General features: G+C 47.1%; 1 protein-coding gene across 1 annotated transcript in view; it reads right to left on the reverse strand.

Moving 5' to 3' along the window:
* EXD3 (exonuclease 3'-5' domain containing 3) overlaps nucleotides 1-22607 on the reverse strand; it is a 206438-nt gene that overhangs the window by 5037 nt on the left and 178794 nt on the right. Inside the window, exon 10 of the mRNA XM_069072754.1 lies at nucleotides 14234-14327. Within this exon, the coding sequence (XP_068928855.1) occupies nucleotides 14234-14327 (94 nt within the window). The remainder of the gene's footprint in view (nucleotides 1-14233; nucleotides 14328-22607) is intronic.

Genomic DNA, 22607 nt, shown 5'->3' on the forward strand with positions numbered 1-22607 from the left:
ACACCCGCCCCCTGGTCCCAGCGGTTTGAAAAGGCCACAAGGAGCCGGAGAGCAGGGTGCCAGCTAGACAAACAAGCTTACATGGAACACAAAAGTTGCTGTGAAAAGGTCATCAGTCCCTCAGGGCCCAGCCCCAGAGGGCTTTCTAAGTGGGGGCGGGGGTGGGAGGAGAGGAAGCCGCCTTATCTATGTGAGAGAGGGGAAGAGCACCCAGCACAGTGGGGCCTTGTGGGGAGTCAAGGCAAGGTGAGCTGGGGTGCCTGGAATGTGGGCAGAGGAAGGGGCACCCGCCCAGCCCAGAGGGCAAACTGGCACCGACACTGGCTCTGCAGCCCTCTGCTCGGCCTCCCCTCCCTTCACCTCCCTCCCACACTCCCTCTGCCTCAATCTCTGCCTCACTCACACGCTCCATCCTCTCACACACCCTCAGTCTCTGGCTCCTCTCCTTTCTCACACTTAGACACTGCTAAAAATGCACGCATTTGCTGTGCCAGAGTCATGGGACAGTGGAACCAGGGAGGAAAAGGGAAGAGGCTGTGGGCAGAGAGTGGAGCAACCTCCCTGACAGGTGAAAACTGCTTGTGGGAGTCTCCACCTGCATGGGAGTCCCTGGAAGTGGTGCTCTGATGAATGCACGAGTCCTTGAGAAGCATTTGAGGGGGCCTGGTCATAAACGGAGCAAGGATCTGTCACTCCACTGAAAGAAAAAACCCATACTGAATTCCTGGATTAATTGGAAGAGGCTGGTTTAAAGAAAAAAAAAAACACTTTCCAACCTTACAAAATACCCTGTCCCAACCCCTGAAGAGTGTCCGATTCCTCAGACAGTGCTCTGGGGAGAAGCTCCTTTGGGTCACATCTGTCTGCTCTGCTGCTGCTTCCACACCTGACCAGTGCTGAAGAGGAGGCCCAGGGGGGACAGACTTCATGACCAGGACCCCAGGAGCACCTGGAACTGAGGCAGGGGAGGATCAGAGTGGGGGAGCAGGGTCTGCAAGGCCCCTATCCTCCCCCGCAGCGAAAGAGCTCCTTGGGTGGTAGCTACACCCCACCTGGAGCTCCCCCAGGGACCTTTATTGCTAGTGGAGGGCAGCCTCTGAGACTCCAGGGTGAAGGTGAAAGAATGACTGCATGCAGACCGAAGGCACGGGACAGTAAAGCCTGCTGCAAACCTGAACATGCTGTATAAATGTGAGCCATCTCCTCACTGCTGTCATTCTCCTCTTCTCTTCAGCTTGCTAGAGTCTGACCCAGCCTTCTAGGCCTAGCCCAAGTCTGGCTTCCTCTAGGAATCCTTTGCAGCCTGACCCAGGACACATCAGTCTCTTCCTCTTACAGCTCGGGCTGAAATACACATTTCGGCCAGAGCACACACCATCCCATGCTGTTTTACGTCCATTGTGTGGTGGAAAGGACCTGGCACCAGCAGTCAGGAGATGTGCATCAGCTTCATCTCTGACCTGGGAAAGCCTTAAGCTGCTGCTCCTGCTACTTGGCTCAAGTTTCTTTGCTGTCTTTATTATAATTTTGTTAAATTATAAAATTGTACCTTCCTGATACCTAGGCCTCAGGGCCCAAGTGTAGCATTCAATATAAATGCACTTCAAAAGGTCCCGGGTAGAACTGCCTGTATTAAAAGGCTGGTTATGAAGAGCTGCATTTTCCACTGTGCCCTGGGGGAGTGGGGAGGGGAGTCAACCAGAATCCACCTCTCAGGACCTCCTCTACTTGCCAAGGTCAGCTCAGGGGTCATCTTCCTCCCCAGGTGTGAGTGCCCTCTTCTGCCTCAACTTTCCCTGTAATATGGGGCCATCTTCAGTCATCCTGATCTCTATCTTGCCATTGGGCCCAGTGACTCTGGAGGAGAAAGTGAGGCTGATTACTCTGCACAGCCCTCCCTCACCTAAATCCAATTCACTCGCAAGTCATGGCATCACCTTCTTGATGTCATGGTCCTCTTCGAGAACAAAAGACAAACAGCAACAGCCCTGTACTATCATCTTTTGTGTCTGGGTTATAGCCCTGCAATACAGAACAAATCCTCTGAGTACTCAACAATTGCTTCCTTTTCTGTCTCTTTAGCTCCACTGCCAAGCACAGGGTTTTCCACACACTAATAAATGTTGAATCGAATTGAATATTAGCTTTGAGTTGGCTGATGATACACGTGATGCTCAGAAGACTGAGCCCTGTCCAGGCCCTCCTCCCCCGGCTCCACTCTGAGGAGGTGGTGTGAGGGAGGGAAAGAAGGGCCCCGGTGCTAGTGATGGGGAGCACCCCCAAGTTTGTCAGTGTTTGAAGCAGGAAGGGGCACCCTCCTAGCAAACCTTCGCAGCAGATGCTATTGCTATCCGCATTTCACAAACAAGGAAAATGAAGCTGAGACTTTGGGGCCAGTGCTCTGGCCACGGACCCCCTGAGCTGAATCGAAATCCTCAGATACCAGTCATGGCCACAGACTGAGCCTTATGTCTGTCTGAAGGCCGAATCCTTATCCTAGGCCATAAGCCAGAAACGATCATAGACCCAGTCGCTCTAATCCCACCAGTCCTCTGAAAAATGTTGTTGATCTCCTAGAGGAAGAGGGTTCATAAAAATGAACATAGGAACTTCAGAAGGCATCTAAGGTCCTGAGAAGGTGACTTGTCCAAGGTCCTACAAGTTGTATGATAGGGATCCAGGAATGGAACCCACACATTTTGACTCCACAATTAGCACTCAGCATCCCACAGCACCACAGTATCTTGTATATGGCTTCATGGAGCTCTTTACCATGGCTAAAGACAGCTTAGTGCCCTGCTGACAGGGATAGGGAAGCACCCTTTCCTCATGGAGAAATTGGCATACTGTTATTCTTATGGTGTCTCATGCCCTGTGTAGCCACACTCTACCCTGTAGTTGACAGAAAAGTGGGATCCTCAGGCTTTCCTTGGCTGCCTATTACTCCTGAAGCATGTGGCTAAGACCCTGAGTACCTGGGCCGTGGGACAACCCAGGGAATGGGGAACCCATCTCCATACTTGTCCCTGGATTCTGCTGTGCCCACATGTGCCTGGCGGGGACTTGACCTACTTGGGTGATCCCAGAGTAGTAGAACCTGGACCATAAAAGACTGCAAAGGTTGGAAAACACACCTAAGGAACGTTCTTGGGGCTCAAAGGTCTCTGGGAAACATGTTCTTGGTTTGAGATCTGATGATAAGGAAAGTTACAAGGCTGAGAAATTGTCCTGGCTATGGGGAGGCAGGGAAGGTAGCTGCTGTCTGTCACAGATACTTCAGATAAGACAAGGAGGACAAAGGAGCGGGATTGTGCAACACCCTGACTGCAGAGAGGAGAAGGAAGGGGGCAGGCTGAGATCTTTCCACGGTTTTCAGCTTGGGCCTAGGGAAGGCGTGGGTGGGCATGCAGCATATAGGCCAGTCTGGGAGAGTGAAGAGCTCAAACTATCACAGAATATTTGTGAAGAAATGGTTTTAGTATTTCCGAGTCAAGTCAGTAACATGAAATAAAAAGCAACAACTGTCTGCTTTAATAGTTCTTTTTGCTTGCACATGGGGTGCTGCTAAAATGATTTAAAAGTTTGAAAACAGTGGTTAGCAAAGCTGAGAAGTCAATTCAGCTAAGCTCCAACGGGTAAGAAGGCAGCCTTGAGGCTTGAACCAGACTCATTTCAACTCAACAAACATTTATTAAATACTATGTTCAAGGCACTGGAGACAAAAAAAAAGAAAGAATAGCTTTCCTCGAGAAGTTTATGTGGCATTTTCTCCCATGCTGGGGCTGCTTGTGGTTAACGTTGTAAAGCAGGGATTTCACTGCAGCAGTGGTCCCTAGTGCTGCTAGAGAAAGGACACGTGTGCAGGGGAGAAGATGAAAGGGGCAGGACCTGATGGCTGGTCCAGTAGGGAAGCACTGTTGCCTGGGTTTGCTAGTATCTTCCCTTCTGTACAGATTCTACCTAAACCTCTCTTGACAATGAAGGAAAACCAATGTAATGTGCCTTGTGTGTTCTTGTGGCCTGTCTGTGTCTGGGACCAAGCTGCTCTAGGGTCCCACACCAGAGAAGGCTTCTGGGAAACTGGTCTCTGATGATCTGGTGCCCGGGCTCTGAGTGCTGCATTCTTGTCCACCAGCTGCTACCAGGACTCTCACCATCACAGTGTACCTTTGGCAGAGCTAGCCAAAAGGCCCTGTCAACATATTCTCCCCATCATTGTTCACACTATTAATTTGCAGAGCAAACTTTTTTTCCTATTCTATATTACAAATATAATTTTTTCTACATTATAAATATTAACTTCAACCAGGGGTCTGGATTAGTGAGGTTTTGTCCTTCTTTGTGTTTTTTTTTTTTTTTGAGGGCAATTGGGGTTAAATGACTTGTCCAAGGTCACAGGGCTAGGTTTTGTGTTAAGTGTCTGAGGCTGGATTTGAACTCAGGTCCTCCTGATTCCAGGGCCTGTGCTCTATTCACTGTGCCACCTAGCTGCCCCTGGTTTTGTCCTTCTTAACCCTTCCTTTTCATGCCTGCTGAATACTCTTCACTACCTATTTAACATTCTCATTCCCTTAGGCCTGGTTTTATGGATTCTAGTCTCTCCCTGCCACATCTTCAATTCTCCCTAACCAGTGCTGTCAGACTCATTTCATGAGAGGCTCTAGGATTGGGCTTGGCTTCAAGTCCCTTCTCAGACACTTAGTGGTGTCAACAAGGGCAAGGCCCTATTTTATTTGAACCTCAATTTCTCCATCTATAAAATGAAGTGATGATAATGCCTGTACCTCACAGGGTCATTATGAGACTCAAGCATAATGTATTACTTTGCAAACTCTAAAATGCTATCTAAATGTCACTTGTTGTCATCATCATCATCACCATCATCTCACTCTACTGTTCAGAAACCTTATATGGCTCCACATTACCTAAAAATAATTCCATATATTTTCTGAGCATTTTGTAGTAATCCAACACTTTGTGATCCATTATCTCATTTGACCCCTACACCCAAGGGCAAATATTATTACCTCTTTTTATACATGAGGAAACTGAGGTTCAGGGAGAAGTGACAGTATCATGCATTTCCCTTTTAGGAGGTGCTTTGGAGCCTCTCCCTGACTCATACTCTGGGCCATGTTATCTACAGGCATGCCATGGAGGCTTGGGAGCCAAAGGGAGGTTCCTGGCTCCCTGTGGGAGGATGCTGCCTTTGTTTTTACCTCCTCTCTGTTTTCTCTAGCAAACAGACTGACTTCACAGATTCTGGGGACAAGACTCAGTGCCTAAGGGGGGCTAAGTACCACGGGGCAAATAGAGGGCTCAGGAGAAGTACGGAGGGGACAGCCAAAGGGAGCAGATTCCCAGAAGTTCCTGTCTTCCCAGTTTTAGGTTGAGACAAACCCTAACCACAAGTTAGAACTTGCTGGCCTATGAGCCTCACTGCAAATTAAACTGCCATCCTTGGGAGCCAAACCAGTAAACATACTGACTGATGGAGGTAACTTGGGCAGACTTTTCCTATTTTAAAGTGGCTTGTGGCTGAACCCCTGCAGAGACCCATCAGTGCTGGGTTCTGTGGGGGAGGAAGGAAATGACAGCTCCCTGAAGACTGCCATTAGGAGGAAAGGGTGCCTGTCCTGGCTCCCCAGTCTCTGCACTGAGGAAGCCTCTGTAGGGCAGCAAAGAAATGGATGATCCGAATGGTTCAAGGACTGGTGCCAGTGGCCAGTTTGCCCAATGCCCAACCACAAGGAGCTGATAAACTTTTCTCTCCACCTGGGATCATACAGTATGTACACTGTATCAAAAGCTATTTTAGGTAGATGGACAGATAGATAGGGAGATAGATATGCACACATATACACATTATATACATATATATTAAATATATGTATATATTTATATCAAAGTCCTTTGCAAACCATTAAATGCCATACAAATATCAACTATTATTCTTTATATGATTTATTGCACAAGATACACACACACAAAAACACACACACAAAGATACACACACATGTCAACTGTAACCTAGGGCCAGGGAAACATTCTTACAGTGAAGCCATACTAGCCCAGAGCTAAGCAATTTCAGAATGAGAAGAAGCAGAGAGATGGAGGGATGAATGAATGAATAAAAGCAAAGTGGCTAATGACAGAGGCTGCCCAAGACAAAGTCCCCTAGATGCAGACAAGGACTGTCAGGGTTGCCCAGTCAGGCCTGTGAGTACAAAAGCCTCATCCTGGAACCAGCCTGCTCACAGGGGATGGTAACAAACATCAGGGAGTATGACCTATGCCCTTCTGACAGCATGGAGAATGCCCACAGCTCACTTCCCATGGATCGACTCCAGTCCTATTATTAACTGACAAAGCGTTTCTGGTAGGGGCTAGGACTAGGATTTGAAAACTGTGGCTATGGAGAAGACTTTGGTGGCCTTGGCTGGGGGGAAGGGGATAATCTAGGCTGGGCAGAGGCAGGGAGGAGGTAGCTGTTAGCTAACCCCTTCCTATGTCCTTGTCTAGTTCTACTTTCATCCCTAATAAGCCACTGCCAGAGAGCAGAGAGATCACAGATTTAGGGCTGGAAGGACCCTTAGAAGCCATCTAGTCTAGCTCCCTAATTTTTCATATAAAAAAACCGAGGCCTTGAGTGGTTAAGTGACTTATCTAAAGTCACAAATATGGTAAATGATGAAGCTGGGAATAAGGATTTGAACTCAGGTCCTGACTTTAAATGTAGCTCTCTTTCCAATGTACCTAACTCCTTCAATGACCCCTGCCTGAGAGAGTTTCAGTTAGGCTGAAAGTCTGTACTCACCAGGTAGGCTCAGGCTTAGGCTCAGGGCCTGGCCCAGAGAAGGAAGCCCTAGGGAGAAGTGGTGGGAAAGAGGGGTGGGAGTGATGGTGAGGGTGTCCTCCCTCCTAGCAGGATTCCTTTCACAGCCTAGCCCAATCTGGGACTGTCGGGAAAAGACTGGGGACAACTGTGCCAAATGCAAAGAAACAAATGGTCACCCTGGGATTGTTGGAGGGACCCAAATGTTCTTTGTATAGAAACAGGGTTTGTGGGGTAGTATGCTTAGGGGCTGGGGCGGGGGGAGGGCACAGAACATTGGCCCTTGGATAAACCCAGTATGAGGTGCTGCTGTTCCAGATGCATTAAAGCATCCTTCCTCTGTCTGTGTGACTTAATGAGGGTTGCAATCAGAACTCCCTGGGACTTGGAGTCTATTTGTTTTTCCTGTGAGTGAGGTTTGGAGGAATGATCAATCCTGTCTCACCTTGCTCTTCCTCTGAAATTCTGGAGGCAGTCTGGGAACTGTGATTCTGGAGGCAGTCTGGGAACTGTGATTCTCCCCCTCTCATCCTTTATGGTTACTACTGATCCTTTTTTTTTTGAAGATGCAATGTGGTAATGTGGTAGAGAAGCAGCTCCCAAGTCTTCCCAGTGAGAAGAGTTAGGAACGGTGTCTGATTTTTAACTCCATTAAACAGGCTGCCCGGGCTTCCTCCCTAACACCTGACAACCGCACTTATGCTCTCACATTTTACCCAGAGTAGCACTGGGAATATTAATATAACAGTTAACAATAAGACAGTACTTTAAGGATTGCTAAATGCTTTATATGGAAGAGCTGTTGGTATCTCCCGGCAGATCCTACTTTTCCTTTGTTTATTAACGTGCACTGAGCTACTTTCATCTTATTTCCAAAGCATGATGGTGTGGAGTTGGAGTCAGGGGACTTGGGTTTGAATCCCAACTTTGTCACACAAATACTAACTTCTGTGGCCTTGGGCAAGTCACTTCTCTCTTGGCCTGGGTTTCTTCATCTGTCAAATGAGGGGATTGTCCTGTATAATCTCTAAGGTGTCTCCCAACTTTAAGCCTCAAGATTCTCGGTTCCACCAGCGTCTATGATAGAGCCCAGCTCAGCAGGTCTGTGGGCCCAGGCCCAGAGTTAAGGGCCATACCTAGAGAAGAGAAGCTCCTAGCTCTATGCTACCCAAGGTCTATACATTTCTTTTTCATCCCTCAGACTCTTGTGGGGACCACCGTGATAGGAACCCTGCTCCCCCCCAACCTCCAAGCAGAGCTGTCTGGGCTTGAAGACTTTCCTAGAGAATGAGCACAAGTCCAAACAACCAGGGTGGAAAGTGTGCCCCAACCCTGGGAAAGCTCTCAGTGCCCCAGGTGCAAAATGCAAATGAACGATTAGACAACAATTAATTGTCCCTTTAATAACACACCAGCCTGGCCATAAAACAAAGGCACTGGAGCAAGGGTAGGAGGGCAGCCTGCCTAATCTCCCTACCTGGCCTCTAGGTCCCCAGCTCCTTGGCAGTCCAGACTCAGTACCGGGACAGCCAACTCACTGGGGGCTATGTGAGAACACAGGCCACAGCTAGAAACTGTAAAATGGGCAGCTGGAGAGAAAGCTCTGTCTTTCACCAAACTCACCCACTCTTGTCCCAGTCCTTGATCTGAGACAAAATTTGTCATAGGAACTACTAGGTTCTCTATGAATAAGGCAAGGGTCCTAGTTCCTAGTAACGGGGCAGTTCCCTCCTGCTAGGTTCCTTCCTTCCGTCATCCCTCCTTCTCCCATTTAAAAATCAGCAGCATGGACCGTTTGGGATTAGTTTCAGTTAGAAGGTGAATTATGTGGAATTTCTTTTCCATAGGGGAAGAGGAGTTACATAGTTTCCAGGCTGTTAGGTGGGGTCCTAGATCCTATTCACTGAAACAGAAATAAGTTAGTGCCTAAATTTCTTCTCTCTTAATCAGCCTTCTAAGTCAGACTCTACTCAAAGTAGATAAAAGTGCCTACCTGCTTTTCTCTAGAAGCTCCATAAACTAGAAAGACTTCAGGCCTAGAATGTGAGACTTTTCAGAGCAAGTCCTTGTTTCAAAAGCCCAACTCCCACTCTCCCCGACTAAGTATATCTCTACCTTAGGGAAATTCAATGTCTAAGTGCTCTTCTGGCCCCTCTGCCATGGTCAAACTATGGGAGGAGGTTGGCACAAGGAGTAAATCAATGCTTTCCAATTCTGATGACTGGAATGAGGAACCCTTCTATTTTTAGTGTGATCAATTCAAGCATTTATCATGTGTGGAAATGCACTGGGATAGATAGGCCCAGGGGATTTGAAACAAAGAGGACAAATGGTAGTGGCCCTCAAGAAGCCTACTTTGAACTAGGGAAAGATACATTTATAAACAGGTCAGTCAATAAAATGTAATTTGAAAGGGCTAGAGCATTAACAGCTATGGAGATCAGGAAAGGTTCCTTTCAGGAAGTAACACACCAGTTGAGCTTTGCAGAAAAAAAGGTTAAGAATTCTGAGAGGTGGAGGTGAGGAGAGAGGGCAGGCACTTCAGTCATGAGAGATGCCTTTGTAAAGTCAAGGAGGAAGGGTACAAATGTTGAGTATGTCTGTCCATAATACAGAGTGTGTGAAAGGGAGTAATGGGCAATCCATTTGGAGTCAGACTATGAAGGGCTGTAAGTGTGGATAAGTTTGAATTTCATCCTTCAGGATGAGGGATCCATTGATGATTTGTGAGCTAGACAGTGAGAGATTCGGTCAATTTGAGAGAGGTTATTTTGGTAGATGGGTGTAGTGGGGAGAGACTAGAAGGGAGAGATTCCTTGAGGAGGCCCCTGAGAACAGGGCCTGAATTTGGGTGTTGGCTGTGTGAATGAAGAGAAGGGCACAGATATCAGAGATACTGTGGAAGTAGAATCAATGAAACTTGGCAATTAATTAGATAAGGAAGGGGGAGAGTCAGAATCAGGGCAGAGTCAAGATGGCGGAGTAGAAGCAGGACCTCCTTGAGCCTCTGGCTTCCACCTTCCCCAATTCATGTAAAAGGGGACTCTAAACAAACTTTGGAGCTGCAGAACCCACAAAACGACACAGAGAAGCTAACTTCCTCCTGAGGACAGCCTGGCAGGTGAGTCAGAGGTTTTAGCCCCTTGGTAGCCTGATCAGCTGCTGGCTGGAAGGACTCCAGGTCACCAGCAGCTGTGGCCATCTCCAGAATTATCAACACATAGATGCGAAGGACAAAGTGAGAGGTCAGTGCAGTGCAGACTTTGGGACCTAGTAGTTGGGAGTGCGTGGGCTTTTGCCCCTGGGGCAAGAAGCCACTGAGACACCTGCACAGCCAGCCAGTGCCAGGAGGCAGCTTCAACTCCTGGCCTACAGAGTGTAGGGGGAGCAAGTGACCAGTCTGAGGGGTAATCGCTCTTGCTTTAACCTGCTTGGATCTGGATTGCAGTCTAGGGTGGAGGTCCTGGGGTGTGTGTCCAGCTTGCCAGAGCGCATGTAGAGGCTTCAGAGAGGGCACCCAACTAATACTGCCGGCAACTGAGAAAACCCCAGCATTTGGGACAGAAGCTCCCCTGTCTGGTAGCAGAGTCCTACTGTGGCAAAAAGCCCAGGGCTCAAGTAACTGAGGGGCGACATGACCAGGCAAAGGAAACAAAGCAGACAGAAGATTCCAACATTAGACTCCTACTTTGGAGACAAAAAGGAGCAAAGCATGGAACAGGAGGAAGAAAGTGAAATCAGAACTCCTACACCAAAAACTTCAAAGGAAAATACGAGTTGGTTACAGGCTATAGAGGACCTTAAGAAGCAGATAAGAGAAGTGGAGGAAAAATTGGGAAGAGAAATGAGAATGATGCAAGAAAATTATTAAATGAGAGTCAACAGCCTGACTGAGGAAAATCACACCTTAAAAAATAGACAAACTCAAATGGCAAAAGAGGCTCAAAAAAGGCAATGAGGAGAAGAATGCCTTAAAAAGCTGAATTTGCCAGATGGAAAAAGAATCTCAAAAGCTCACTGAGGAGAATCATTCCTTCAGAATTAAACTGGAGCAAATGGAAGCTAGTGACTTTATGAGAAATCAAGATGCTGTTAAACAGATCCAAACAAATGAAAGAATAGAAGGCAATGTGAAATATCTCATGGGAAAAACCACTGACCTGGAAAATAGATCCAGGAGAGATAATTTAAAAATTATTGGACTACCTGAAAGCCATGATCAAAGAAAGAACCTAGAAATCATCCTCCAAGAAATTCTCAAGGAAATATTTTATTTTTTATTTTAGATATTTTAGAACCAGAGGGCAAAATAGAGGTTGAAAGAATCCACTGATCACCTCTTGAGAAAGATCCCAAAAAGAAAACTCCTAGGAATATTATAGCCAGGTTCTGGAATTCCTAGATTAAGGAGAGAATATTACAAGCAGCCAGGAAGAAACAATTTGAATATTGTGGAAACACAATCAGGATAACACAGGATCTGGCAGCTTCTACACTGAGGGATCAAAGGGCTTGGAATGTGATATTCTGGAGGTCAAAGGAGCTGGGATTAAAACCAAGAATCACCAACCCAGCAAAACTGAGTATCATGTTTCAGGGAAAATATGGTCATTCAGTGGAATAGAGGACTTTCAAGCATTCTTGATGAAAAAACCAGAGTTGAATAGAAAATTTGACATTCAGATACAAGAAGCAAGAGTAGCATGAGAAGGTAAACAGGGAAAAGGATGGGGGAGAGTCATGAGGAAGAGAGAATATAGGATGACTTTAAGGCTACAAACCTGAGTGACTAGAAAAATGGTGATACCCAGCAGAAATGGAGCTCTGGAAGGTGGGTAGGTTGAAGGGGAGAAAAATAATGAATTCTATTTTAGACATGCTGAGTTTGAAATGCCAATGGGATATTCAAAGAAATCTAGCAGGCAGTCGATGATATGGGACTAGAATTCAGGAGAGATTAGAGCTAAGTATATAGATTTTAATTGATCAATCAATATACATTAATTTAGCACCTATGGCGGGGGGGGGGGAATACAAAAAAAAAAAGAGAGAGTCCTTACCTTCAAGGAGTTTACAATCCAAAGGGGGAAGACAACACACAAAAGGAAGCTGAAAAGTAGGGGTGGGAAGTGGGAGGTAGGGGAAAAAAACTGAGGAGTCTTAAAGTATGAGAAGCCATCATTACCCAGAAGGTAATTGAACATATGAGAGGTAATGAGGTAAAGAGAAAGAATTAGAGTTAAGAGAATGGCCCAGGACAGAGCTTTGTGGAACACCCTTGGGTGGTAATGGGTAGGAGAGAGATGATGATACAGCAAAAGACACTGAGAAGGAGCAGGAGAACCAGGAGAGATAAGTGTCATGAAAGCCAGGGAGGTGAAAGTATCTAGAAAGGGATGGTAGTGCTGGGAAAAAGTCTATCAACAGTTTCAGCAATTAAAAGAGCTTTGGAAATGCTGGAGAAGACCTTGACAGTGGTGGGCTCTGAAACTTCACTTGCTAGTCAGGGGTTAAGAAGTGAGTGGAGGTGAGGGAGTAGTGGCCACGAGTGGAGACAGCTTTTTCTGGTAGTTTGGCTGTGAAGGGGAAGAGAGATCTAGGATAGTTCAAGCCAATGGCAGGGTCAAAAGAAGGCTTTTTGAGGGCAGGGAGTGCCCTGTGCACCACTGGCTGAAGGGGAGGAAGTTTGGAATCAGGAGGACTGGACTTGCCAGGCTTGCTCCCTCCACCTTCAGCTGAGATGGGGCCATTAGCATCGAGCTCTCCCTTCTCTGCCTTCACTTCTCAAAATCTCTTGATCTCATTGCTGAATCTCTTCCCCTTTGCTCCATTTTCTCATGATGGGGCAGCCCTTCTCCTTGCCAAGATCAGTTTTTTTATGTGCCCTTGATCTCATCCCCTCCTGTCTTCTCCAGAAGACTGCTCCCTCAATCATTCCCCTTTTCTCAATCTTCACTCTCTCTCTACTTTTTCCTGCTGCCTACCACCCTGCCTTGGTCTCCTCCATTCTTAAAAAATTTCACCTGGTTCTATCACCTCTCGATGCTATTGGCCTATATATTAAATCCTTTTCACAGTCAAACCCCTAGACTATGCTCATTGCCTTTACTTATTCCGGTCTGGGTGCAGCTAGTGGCTCAGTGGATAGAGGACTAGGCTAGGAGTCAGGAAGACCTGAGTTAAAATCTTATCTCAGACACTGGCTAGCTGTATGATCTTGGGCAAGTCACTTAACCCCTGGAGAAGGAAATTGCAAACTACGCCAGTATCTTTGCCAAGAAAACCCCATGGACAGAATGGCGCATAGGGTCACAAAGAGCAGGACAGGACTGAACAACAACACTCTTCTCAGACTGCTCAATCTTTTATAATCTGGTTTCCAACATCACTTAACTGAAACTACCCCCTTCAAAGTTACCAATGAGACAAATCCACTGGCCCTTTCTCATTCCCATCATCTTTGCCTTCCTCAATCCTGCCGGTCACCTTCCCTGGCTTCTTCAAGTCCTGACTAAAATCCCATCTTTTACAGGAAGCTTTTCCTCCTCTCCCCTTAATGCTAGTGGCTTCCCTATGAGATCACTCCCCATTTCTTCTTTACTCTGTTTGGTGATAGTTGCGTGCACATGGTCTCTCTCATTAGACTGTGAGCTCTTTGTGAGTAGGGCCTGTTCCTGACTTTCTTCATATCCCCAATGTTTAACATGGTGCCTGGCACATGGTTGGCATTTAATAATTGCTTGTTGGCTACAGATTAGGAAACTGAGATTAACAGGTTAATTGTTGAAGTGTTAAAAGTGTTCTCTGCTTTCTCAAACTTTCCTGGGGCACACCGTGTCCAGATCTTTCCTTTGTCCCCTTGATACCATATGTTGGATTATACTTATTTGTGTACACTTTGAACTCTTTTTTTTTTTTTGGTGCCTTGGTTTCCTCATTTGTAAAAGGGGCATGAAACACTTGTACTAGTGGGGCAGCTAGGTGGCATAGTGAATAGAGCACCAGCCCTGAGTCAGGAGGACATGAGTTCAAATCCAGCCTCAGACACTTGACATACTTACTAGCTGTGTGACCTTGGGCAAGTCACTTAACCCCAACTGCCCTCCAAAAAGCAAAAAAAAAAACAAACCCAAAACACTTGGACTGCCTCATGGAATTTTTGGAGAGCACTTTTAAAACCACATATGTGGTTAAGTAAGAACTTCTTAAAGTAAGAACTGGACAAGTCTTTCCCCTAGGGGGTTTCTTCAGCCTTTGTGAGGGTCAGTAACTGGCTAGACTGAGGCTACTGACCATGGCACCAGAGTGAGGCTGAGGAACTCAAAGGGAGCCAATTTCACATGGACCAAAAACACAGTCTGTACCCAGGACACCATCCAAGGCTTGCTATCTATTCACCTGTGTTGTCTTCCCCTGCCAGGTAACCACTGATCTTCATCAAGTGTCTGATCTTCTCCTTGGAGATCTTCAGGTACTTATCACAGTTACACACCTGAGGAGACCAAGACAGGGGGGGGGGGTTAGATGGGATTCCAGGGGAAACCTGTGAGTACTGTCAGCTGGCAGACAAAGCCACAGTCTGAACCATCCACAAACCCAATGTACCACTAGCAACAGACACTTCCCCTTTCCAGGCCTCAGTTTCCATATCTGTAAAATAAGGGGAGGCGGGTTGAGAAAAGTCTTTGAGGCTTCTTCAGCTTTAATAAGCTATGATTCTATTTGAATTCTTCTACTGCTATACAGGATATCTATACTACTCTAGCCAGTCCTGGGCTTAGTTAGATTGTTTCCCTGCAATCCATCCCATTCTATTCCCTTCCCTTTTATGAGTCAGAAGCCCCTTCCGTGTGCCCATTGTATTATTCTCTGCTAAGTCAAGTAGGAAGATGGTCCTCTTGCTTGGTCTCTGTTCACAAAACCTCCACCAGTCCATGGTGCTGGTGCCTGTCCTCCTGGCCCGGCTGCCTATCTTCAGGATTCCACAGCTTTAGTCACTGCTTGGTGTGGGTGGTCAGGGTATATAGGGGTGAGTCACCTGGGGGAACCAGGCACAATGGCAATAGAGATAAAAGCAGAGAGAGAGGGAAATGAATGAGGAGACAGCCCATCCCCAGACTGCATCCCTGGTGCTCCTCAATGACACCACAGTCTGAGCTGGACCATAGGTGGCATATGAGTACTAGGGACACACAGGCATACACAGTTTCCCGATTATAATCTTTTTGTAGGTCAAAGCTCTCTCTGCTAGGAGCAGGCAGGGAATTTGTCAGGAGGAGGGACTCAGGAAGGGAAATTCCCCACCAAGAGAGGGAGAAGGACTGAGGGAGGGGTATGATCAGTATGATCAGATAGAAGAGGGAAGGGCCTGGAGCAAGCCCTGCTGGAATCTTACTTCCACAACTTTGAGCCCGGTTACTGTGTGTCCTGGAGATGCTGTTGCCTCTTGGTGGGCAGGGGGATAATGGAGGTGAAGCTCCCCAGGGAATGGGGGTCCTGGTGGCTGCCAGTGGTGGTGGTGGTAGGGGGGTGTTGTGGGCCCTCACCTCTCTACCACACCCTTCTCCCACAGGCCCTAAGAATTGCAACATTTGTGATGCTGCTTCATTGTGTGACCATGTAACAGTGTGACTTACTGATGAAACTGAGCACCCACGCACTCAGGGGCTGTGGCAGCTTTTTCAGGGGAGAGGGAGAAAGGCAGGGAGCAGCTGGGCTGTCACCTTCTGATCAGTGACTAAATGAGGACCTGCATTTTGTATGTGGGGGTCTCACCTTCTGCTAGTACCTGCATCACTGCAACAAATTCCAGGGTCTCTGCCTTCTAATCCACTGTACACAGGGGACCACAAGGTTCCTAAATATCATCTTCAATTAGGTCCCTTCCGTGTTTGGGACTCTAAGTGGCTCCTTGGTATTCTCTCCCCCCGACCCTGTTGCCAGGCCAGGAGGTTTGCTAGCCTTGCCCAGGGTGTCTCAGTTTGCCTGTGAATCCTTCAGCCTGCTAGTTAACCCCTGCTAGGAACCAGACAGCCAACCCTCCTTTGGCCCCTGCCTACCTTAGTCTGAGAGTCACAGCTGGATCTCCCCCTGGAGCACTTAGCTGGCTGCTCCCAGACCCATGAACAATATATTGGTGGGTATACTGGAGGGGGGACCCATAGCTGGGGAGGGAAGGCCAGACCCTCCACACCTGAACCCTACCCCCCACTCTGTTCCACTAAAAGGTTTGTTTTCCCCTGACCTGTCATGTTAAGATGAGGAATGGGGGTGGGGAAGAAGGGGAAAGGGCCCTGAGAAGGAGGTGCTGATACAATTAACACCAAATTCATGGGAACATTCTTCCTTTTCTCATTAAGGATGATGACACAAAACCATTTCGGTGGGAAAATATTTGAAGGGGGCTGAGAGACACCTCCCAGTCGCCCAGCCTGCCAGTGGCTAGACAGCCAATGGGGAGTGGGGAGTTTGTATGTGAATACAAATACAGTTCAGGTGTCTGGACAGAGGTGGATGATGAGACAGATTGGCCTGCAACTCCATCCTCTGCATGGCTTCGCCCTCAAAGAAGGAGCCCAGCAGTAGGGTCAAAGCCAGACCGTTTCTTTCCTCACTCCCTGGTCCTTGCCATTCCTAGACCTCCTCCCCCTGCTGACCTTCCTGACACTGAAAGAGCTCTATGGGCAGAGCAAAGTGAATAGCCATCCCAGCACTGTTTTGGCAATGGTAGTAATAAGAGCTAAGGGGAAGAGGGGCGTGGGGGGGCACCCTGATGTACAGAGAAGGGAATGGGGGGAGGGAGGAGACTAGAGCTGCCAGCTCTTCCCTTTCACAACTAGCCCCTCCACTGATGGAGGATGTGCAATCTCCTGGTCAGGCTGAAGGTCTCCAGCACTTAGCTGGCTAAGCCCTCGGCATGGAAGGCCAGAGGTGCCCTCATGGGCACTGCTTCTGCTCTGCTTCAGCCTTGACTGAACACTGGCTCAGGAGAGAGAGATCTAGCTGTCGTGTGCCAAGGGAGCATGCTCCTGGGGGAGGAGTCTCTGGTACCAGCTCATACTGAGTCACCAGGAGCATAGCCCATTCTGAAATGAATTCTGGCTCAGTCATCCCCACCCCTCGGGAATTACAGGTAGTGGTTTTCCCACGGCAGTGCCACTGTTGGCCTGGGAGTGGGAACCAGCTGGTCCAGGGATGTTGGCTGAAGGACTGGGGTCAGCCTGGCCTCAGGTGACAGCATTGTGGGTTTGGGCCTGTACCAGCCAACTGGCAGCTGAGATATCTTTCAAAAGCTTGAAAAGCAAGTTCTGTCCTGCTCAGAGCCTTTTGAGGCTCTTTTCTTGACTTCCTCTTAACTTTCACATCTTGACCCTGCTGCGGGTGGTGGGAGAAAGCCTTGTCTAGAAGATGCTGGGCCTGTTAATTCAGCCCTGAAACTTACCTGGAGACTAGGGTGCCTATTTTTTGCATATCAGTCTGCATACCTAAACTGCTCTTCCCTTTGGATGCTCAAGCCAGGAGGATTCACAATGAGTCCCAAAGGATGTCGCACTCTGAGAACTTCCATGGGATACTCCCCCACCTCCACTCCTTGACTCCTATTTCCCTCAAAGTTGTCGCTCTATTTTCCCCATTCTCAATTTAGCAAACATTTCTAAAGGCACTGAGTCACCTCTTCAAACTTTTGTCTGATGGTCAGAATAGGAACAGTTCTAAATGCAATGATACAGATCCTTAGTTCCAAAGAAGAAACAAAGAAATGTCATTGATGTTTGCAACCAGCAAATCCCATGCCAAAGGGCAGCCAAAAGGCTTCTCTTTCCCCACCTGAAGTCTAGACTAGTAGGAGCCCAGAAGATGATTCTCACATCACCGAGAATGGGAAAGAGTATAATTTCTCTAACAAGAAAGAATTCTGCACAATCTTGGAACAAGTACTGTTTTACAAGAGCTGAAGTCACTATCTCAGCTACTCTACTGATGGATTCATTGATAAACATTTATTAAATGCCCACTATGGGCCAAGCACTGCGCCAAGTGCCCATAAGGAACAACAACAATTCACATTTCTATAGCGCTTTAAAGTTCAAAAAACATTTTTTCCCCTCACAAAATCCTGGTGAGTATAAACGTAATATCTCTGTTTTACAGATGAGGAGAATGATGCTTAGGACGGGTAAGCTGCCTGTGGTCACACAACGACTCGATACCGCAGCTGGGCTTTGAGTCTAGGACTCCTGACTCCAAATTCAGCGCTTTCCCCACTGTGCCTTTCAGGAGCATGGGACAGTTCTTCTCTAGGAACGATACACCTGAACATCTGGTGGGAAGGGTGCCGAGGTCACCCCTGGGCACCAAGGGAATTGAAACGAAAGCTTAAAAGGCCTGGAGCACCCATGCCTGGACCATCAATCATTCTATCTCCCAAGAGAATCATTCTCTTCCTTCCTTCCTCCTCTCTGATTCATCTTTGGCTCTTCCTCTTTCTCACCAGGCAGGTGGGGTGGCCATACCTAGGAAAAGGAAGGGCTGTTCCAAAGCACCCGAGAGCTTGAGCCATGAAGCAATCCAGCCTGGGTCTCAGAGAATGGGCAGGTAGCATTCCCATGAATACGTCATCATCCACTGCTTTGTCTTGCTCCTCGCTTCCTGCCTGCCTCCTCAGGGAGACCTGTGCTTTCCTAAGGCTCTCTATCTGCTCTTTTCCCATTGCCCTATTGTATGCCTCATCATGGGGCCGGGCACACAGTACACACACCATACAAAACTGCTGAAATGAACTGACTAGAAGGGTAAAGATAGTGATGGTGAAGACGAGCATTTGTATAATACTGGTGGGCAGGCATGTGACTGACATGACATCATAAGATGATCCTGGAAAGCATCTGGTCCTATCTGGCTGACCCCAGATAAACAGGCAGGTGAGTTTCTGGGAAAGAGTTCTCAGGCTGGTGGTTCTCAGGCCATGTGTCTGCCTGCCTCGCTCCCAAGGTTCTCACGAGAAGGCAGTAGCACAGAGCTCTAGAGAAATGATGTAGAAATCGGGACCTTATCACCAGCTGCTTCCTGACTGGGGAAAGCCCCGGTCTGAGGTTATAGGCCCTGGATTCTCACCCCCCAGGGACTCCCTGTCAGATCAAGAAAGCCAGGGCAGGGCTCTGCCAGGCTCCTGCTACTCTCTTTTTGGGGGCTCGAAGGAGCTTAATAACAAAAATAAAACCATGGTTTTCATATGAAAAGCTTAGGAAAGAAAACTTTTCTTTTCAAATCCATGGTCCATGTTCTATCAATCTCAGCTATGTTTGCTTCCTTTCCTGTGACCACCTCTCCCAGAGAGGGTAGCAACAGGATAGACTAGATATAAAATAAAAGGTAAATAATGCATATTTGTAGAGTCCTTGAGAGTTTAAAAAGGGTTTTGGTTTTTTCTTTTGCAGTATTCCTGTGAAGTAGGTAACACAAATATTGTTGCAGCTTTGTGGCACAGTGGATAGAATCCTGGGCCTGGAATCAGGGATACCTGAGTTCAAATTTGACCTCAGATGCTGCTAGCTGTGTGGCCCTTGGGAAAGTCACTTAAACTCTGTCTGCCTCAGTCTCCTTAACTGTAAAATGGGGATAATAATAGCATTTACCTCCTGTGAGGATTGAGTGAGATAATATTGGTAAAATAACACAGTGTCTGGAACATAATAGAAAATAAATGCTTGTGGTTTAAAAAAAATCCCCATTTTATAGAAGAGAAAACTGAGGCTCACAGAATTTAAATGCTTTGTTCAAAGTGACACAGTTATCAAGTGTCTGACTCTATGATCCAGGTCTGGTCTCTACTGGACTATAAATAAGTCTGTTAAGTTCCTGGAGGGTAAGGAATATATCTTATCTAAATAAGATGTATCTCTTCCACAGTCTAACTGGCCTACATACAGTAGGCACTTAAAATACTTGTTGTATCTAAAATATAGGACAATTGAGGGCCCTTTTTGCTCTAAAAAAAAAAATGCATCTTGTTAGTCTGAAATAATCATGCCAGACTACAATGAACATTCCTTATAAGGCCTTTGGACCCCCCCCCCAAGGGTAGAGGGTGGGAGGAGGAGGGAGTAGGGATAGTGATGGGGGCAAAAGGGAAAAAAATCCAAAATACGTGGCAAATTACTGCTCCTCTCAATCTCTACATTTTTTTATTCATTTCTAAAATGTGGAGGATCCACTCCCAAAGACGGATGAGAAGCTGACAGATGCTTGGGACCGTGATGCTGTCTGAAAGTCTATCCTTGGGATGGCGAGGCTTACGGTTTAGGGCAGGGGCAAGGCAAGTGAGAAGAGCACGGAGAACACTTGACATGAATTTCCTTTGGATTTTAACAAGCTGCTTGTTTTGGGTTCACGGCTCCTGAAGGGGTCCCACCCAACCAGTGCAGTACAGGAGGGCCTGAGGGATGAGCAACCTGACCTCAGAAGGGGTAACATGCAACAGCACCTTCCGAAAACACAACTAGCCTGGGAAACACACCCTTGAGGAGTGTGGTGGGAAAGTCCTGCCGCACTGGGCTGGGGCTGCTGCCCAGGCTCGGGGAGGCCCTGCTCACACCTTCTTTCTGACTCATAACTAGAACTTTCACATCAGCTCACTCACCTGTGTGAGAAGAAGGGGAGGAGGAGGCAGGGTTGGGGTGGTGTGTGGGAGGCAAGGAGAATCATCCCAGTCAGGGAGGCTGACAAACAGGCTAATGCTGCAGAAGGGAATGAGGGAAGGCAGGATGGAAGGAGGGAAAGAAGAAAGAAAGGGATGGAAGGATGGGATGAAGGGAGGGAAAGAGGGAGAGATGGTTAGCTGAGGGAAAGTTGGTAACACAGGCTTTGGGGGGGTCCTAGGCTGCTGGTAAGAATGGACTTTTGGGGAACATGGCAGATTTCAAGGGTCAAAGGGAAAATACCAAGGGGTATGAATTCTGCCCAAGTAGCCCCCCCCAAAACGATTATATGTGTGTGTGTGTGTGTGTGTGTGTGTGTGTGTGTGTGTGTGTGTGTGAAGCTGTGAGGCTGAAGACTATGTTCCTTCTGGGATTGGAGAGAATCAGCCCCTAAAGGGGGAAGTGAAGTTGAGGATTATGGAAACTAACTCCCAAGGGAATGAGGAACTGGTTTTTGGCAAAAGCTTTTGGGGGATCTGAAATTTAAATTTGTAGCCTTGGTTGGAAAGAAAATGTAAGAATGGGGCACAGCCTGGTGAAGGATTTGTAGGCTTAGAACAGAAGGACAATGGAAGTTGGGAAGTTGAGTGCTGAGGGTACAGTCAGGGGACGTGGCCACATCAGGTATCACACCAAGTGGGTAGAGAGCAGCTCTCAGTTGCCCTGGTCTGACTTCTCCCTTTCCTTGGCGTTTCTACTTTGCCAGTTTACACACATGCCCTGGTCCTCTAGCAGTGGGGACTCGGCAAATGCTGTCTGGTGCGTTGCCATTTGTCTATGGTGGGGGGGGGCAGGAGGAGGGAGGGAGAAGACTGTTCCCAGAGTTTAGCTCCTTGAAAGAGAGGCAGGGGGGGGGGCGGGGGGGGGGGGGGGGGGGTGGCCCAGCTCTGGGAACTCACTGGAATTCCCAGCAACGCCCCTGCCTGGGGAGAGTGAGTCTGATCAGAGGAGAAGAAAAGAGAAGGGAGAGGATAGAGGAAAGGGAGGGAGTGGAGGGGGAGGGGGAAGGGAGACAGTGAACGGAGTCTATGTGTGATTATGTATATTTGAAAGTAGTCTACATGCTCTTTGAAAGACTTCAGAGCAAATCAGGAGACACAGTTGAGCGCGATTCCAAATCATCTCCTTAATTTCTCAGTCTGTAAAAGGGTCTTTCACCTTAGAGATCCTAGTTCTTTAGGAGTGCCCCTCACTTTATACAAGCTGTGTGGATCTTTGTGAATCAAATTCTCTTTCAAGAGTTAGTGTGACATTTCAGAAAGGACTTGGATTCAAAGAATGCAGGGGGGACATGGGTTCAAATTTTGACTCTGACATTTACTAGCTAAGTGATCTTGGACAAATCACAATTCCTCAGCCTCTTATCTGTAGAATGGGGACAATAATATTTGTGCAACATATTTCAGAGATTTGTTGTAGAAAAAACATTTTGAAAACCTCAAAGTGCTACATAAATGCTATTAATATATATTTTTCCCACTGAAGCCCTTAGTTCTTTGTAGTTCTTATGGATATCTGCTTGTCAAAGGTTCCCTTCTCTTCCTTTAATAGGACTTAATATGCACTAAAGGAACTTTGCTAATAACCAGATATTGGTCTTGTCTAAGTTGAACTGATCTGTCTTAGTATGCCCAGTTTTCTGAGTCTGGGAGCCGTGTCTCTTGTGTCTGTCTCCCTTTTAGTCCATAGCCTATGGCTAGGCACTCAAGAGACATCAATAAGTTTCTACTGATGGGAGACTGGAAGGTAATGAAGGTGTTTTAGATTCAAAGTCAAAGGGTGTCGGTTCAAATTCTAGCTCTGCCATTTACTACCTGTATGACCTTAGTTAAAGTCACTTCATCCCTAAGCCTCAGTTTTCTTATCTACAAAATGAGTTAGATTATTTCTAAGGCCCAAGAGAACGAAGAAAGAAGGGTAGGAATGGGAAGTAGGAGATAAGATATTGAAATGACCATCATAAAAGGCAAGAAACCACATAAACAATCCACCTGTGAACTAAAAAAGAACTGATTGTGAAACTGTCTACAAATTAGATAAATTTAACAGAAAGCATCATTTGTGTTTCACTAAGT

The sequence above is a fragment of the Petaurus breviceps genome, unplaced genomic scaffold (assembly GCF_028583685.1).
Source record: "Petaurus breviceps papuanus isolate PSGF00001 unplaced genomic scaffold, PetGlider_PUasm1.0 90847, whole genome shotgun sequence".
In the NCBI taxonomy this organism is placed as follows: domain Eukaryota; kingdom Metazoa; phylum Chordata; class Mammalia; order Diprotodontia; family Petauridae; genus Petaurus; species Petaurus breviceps.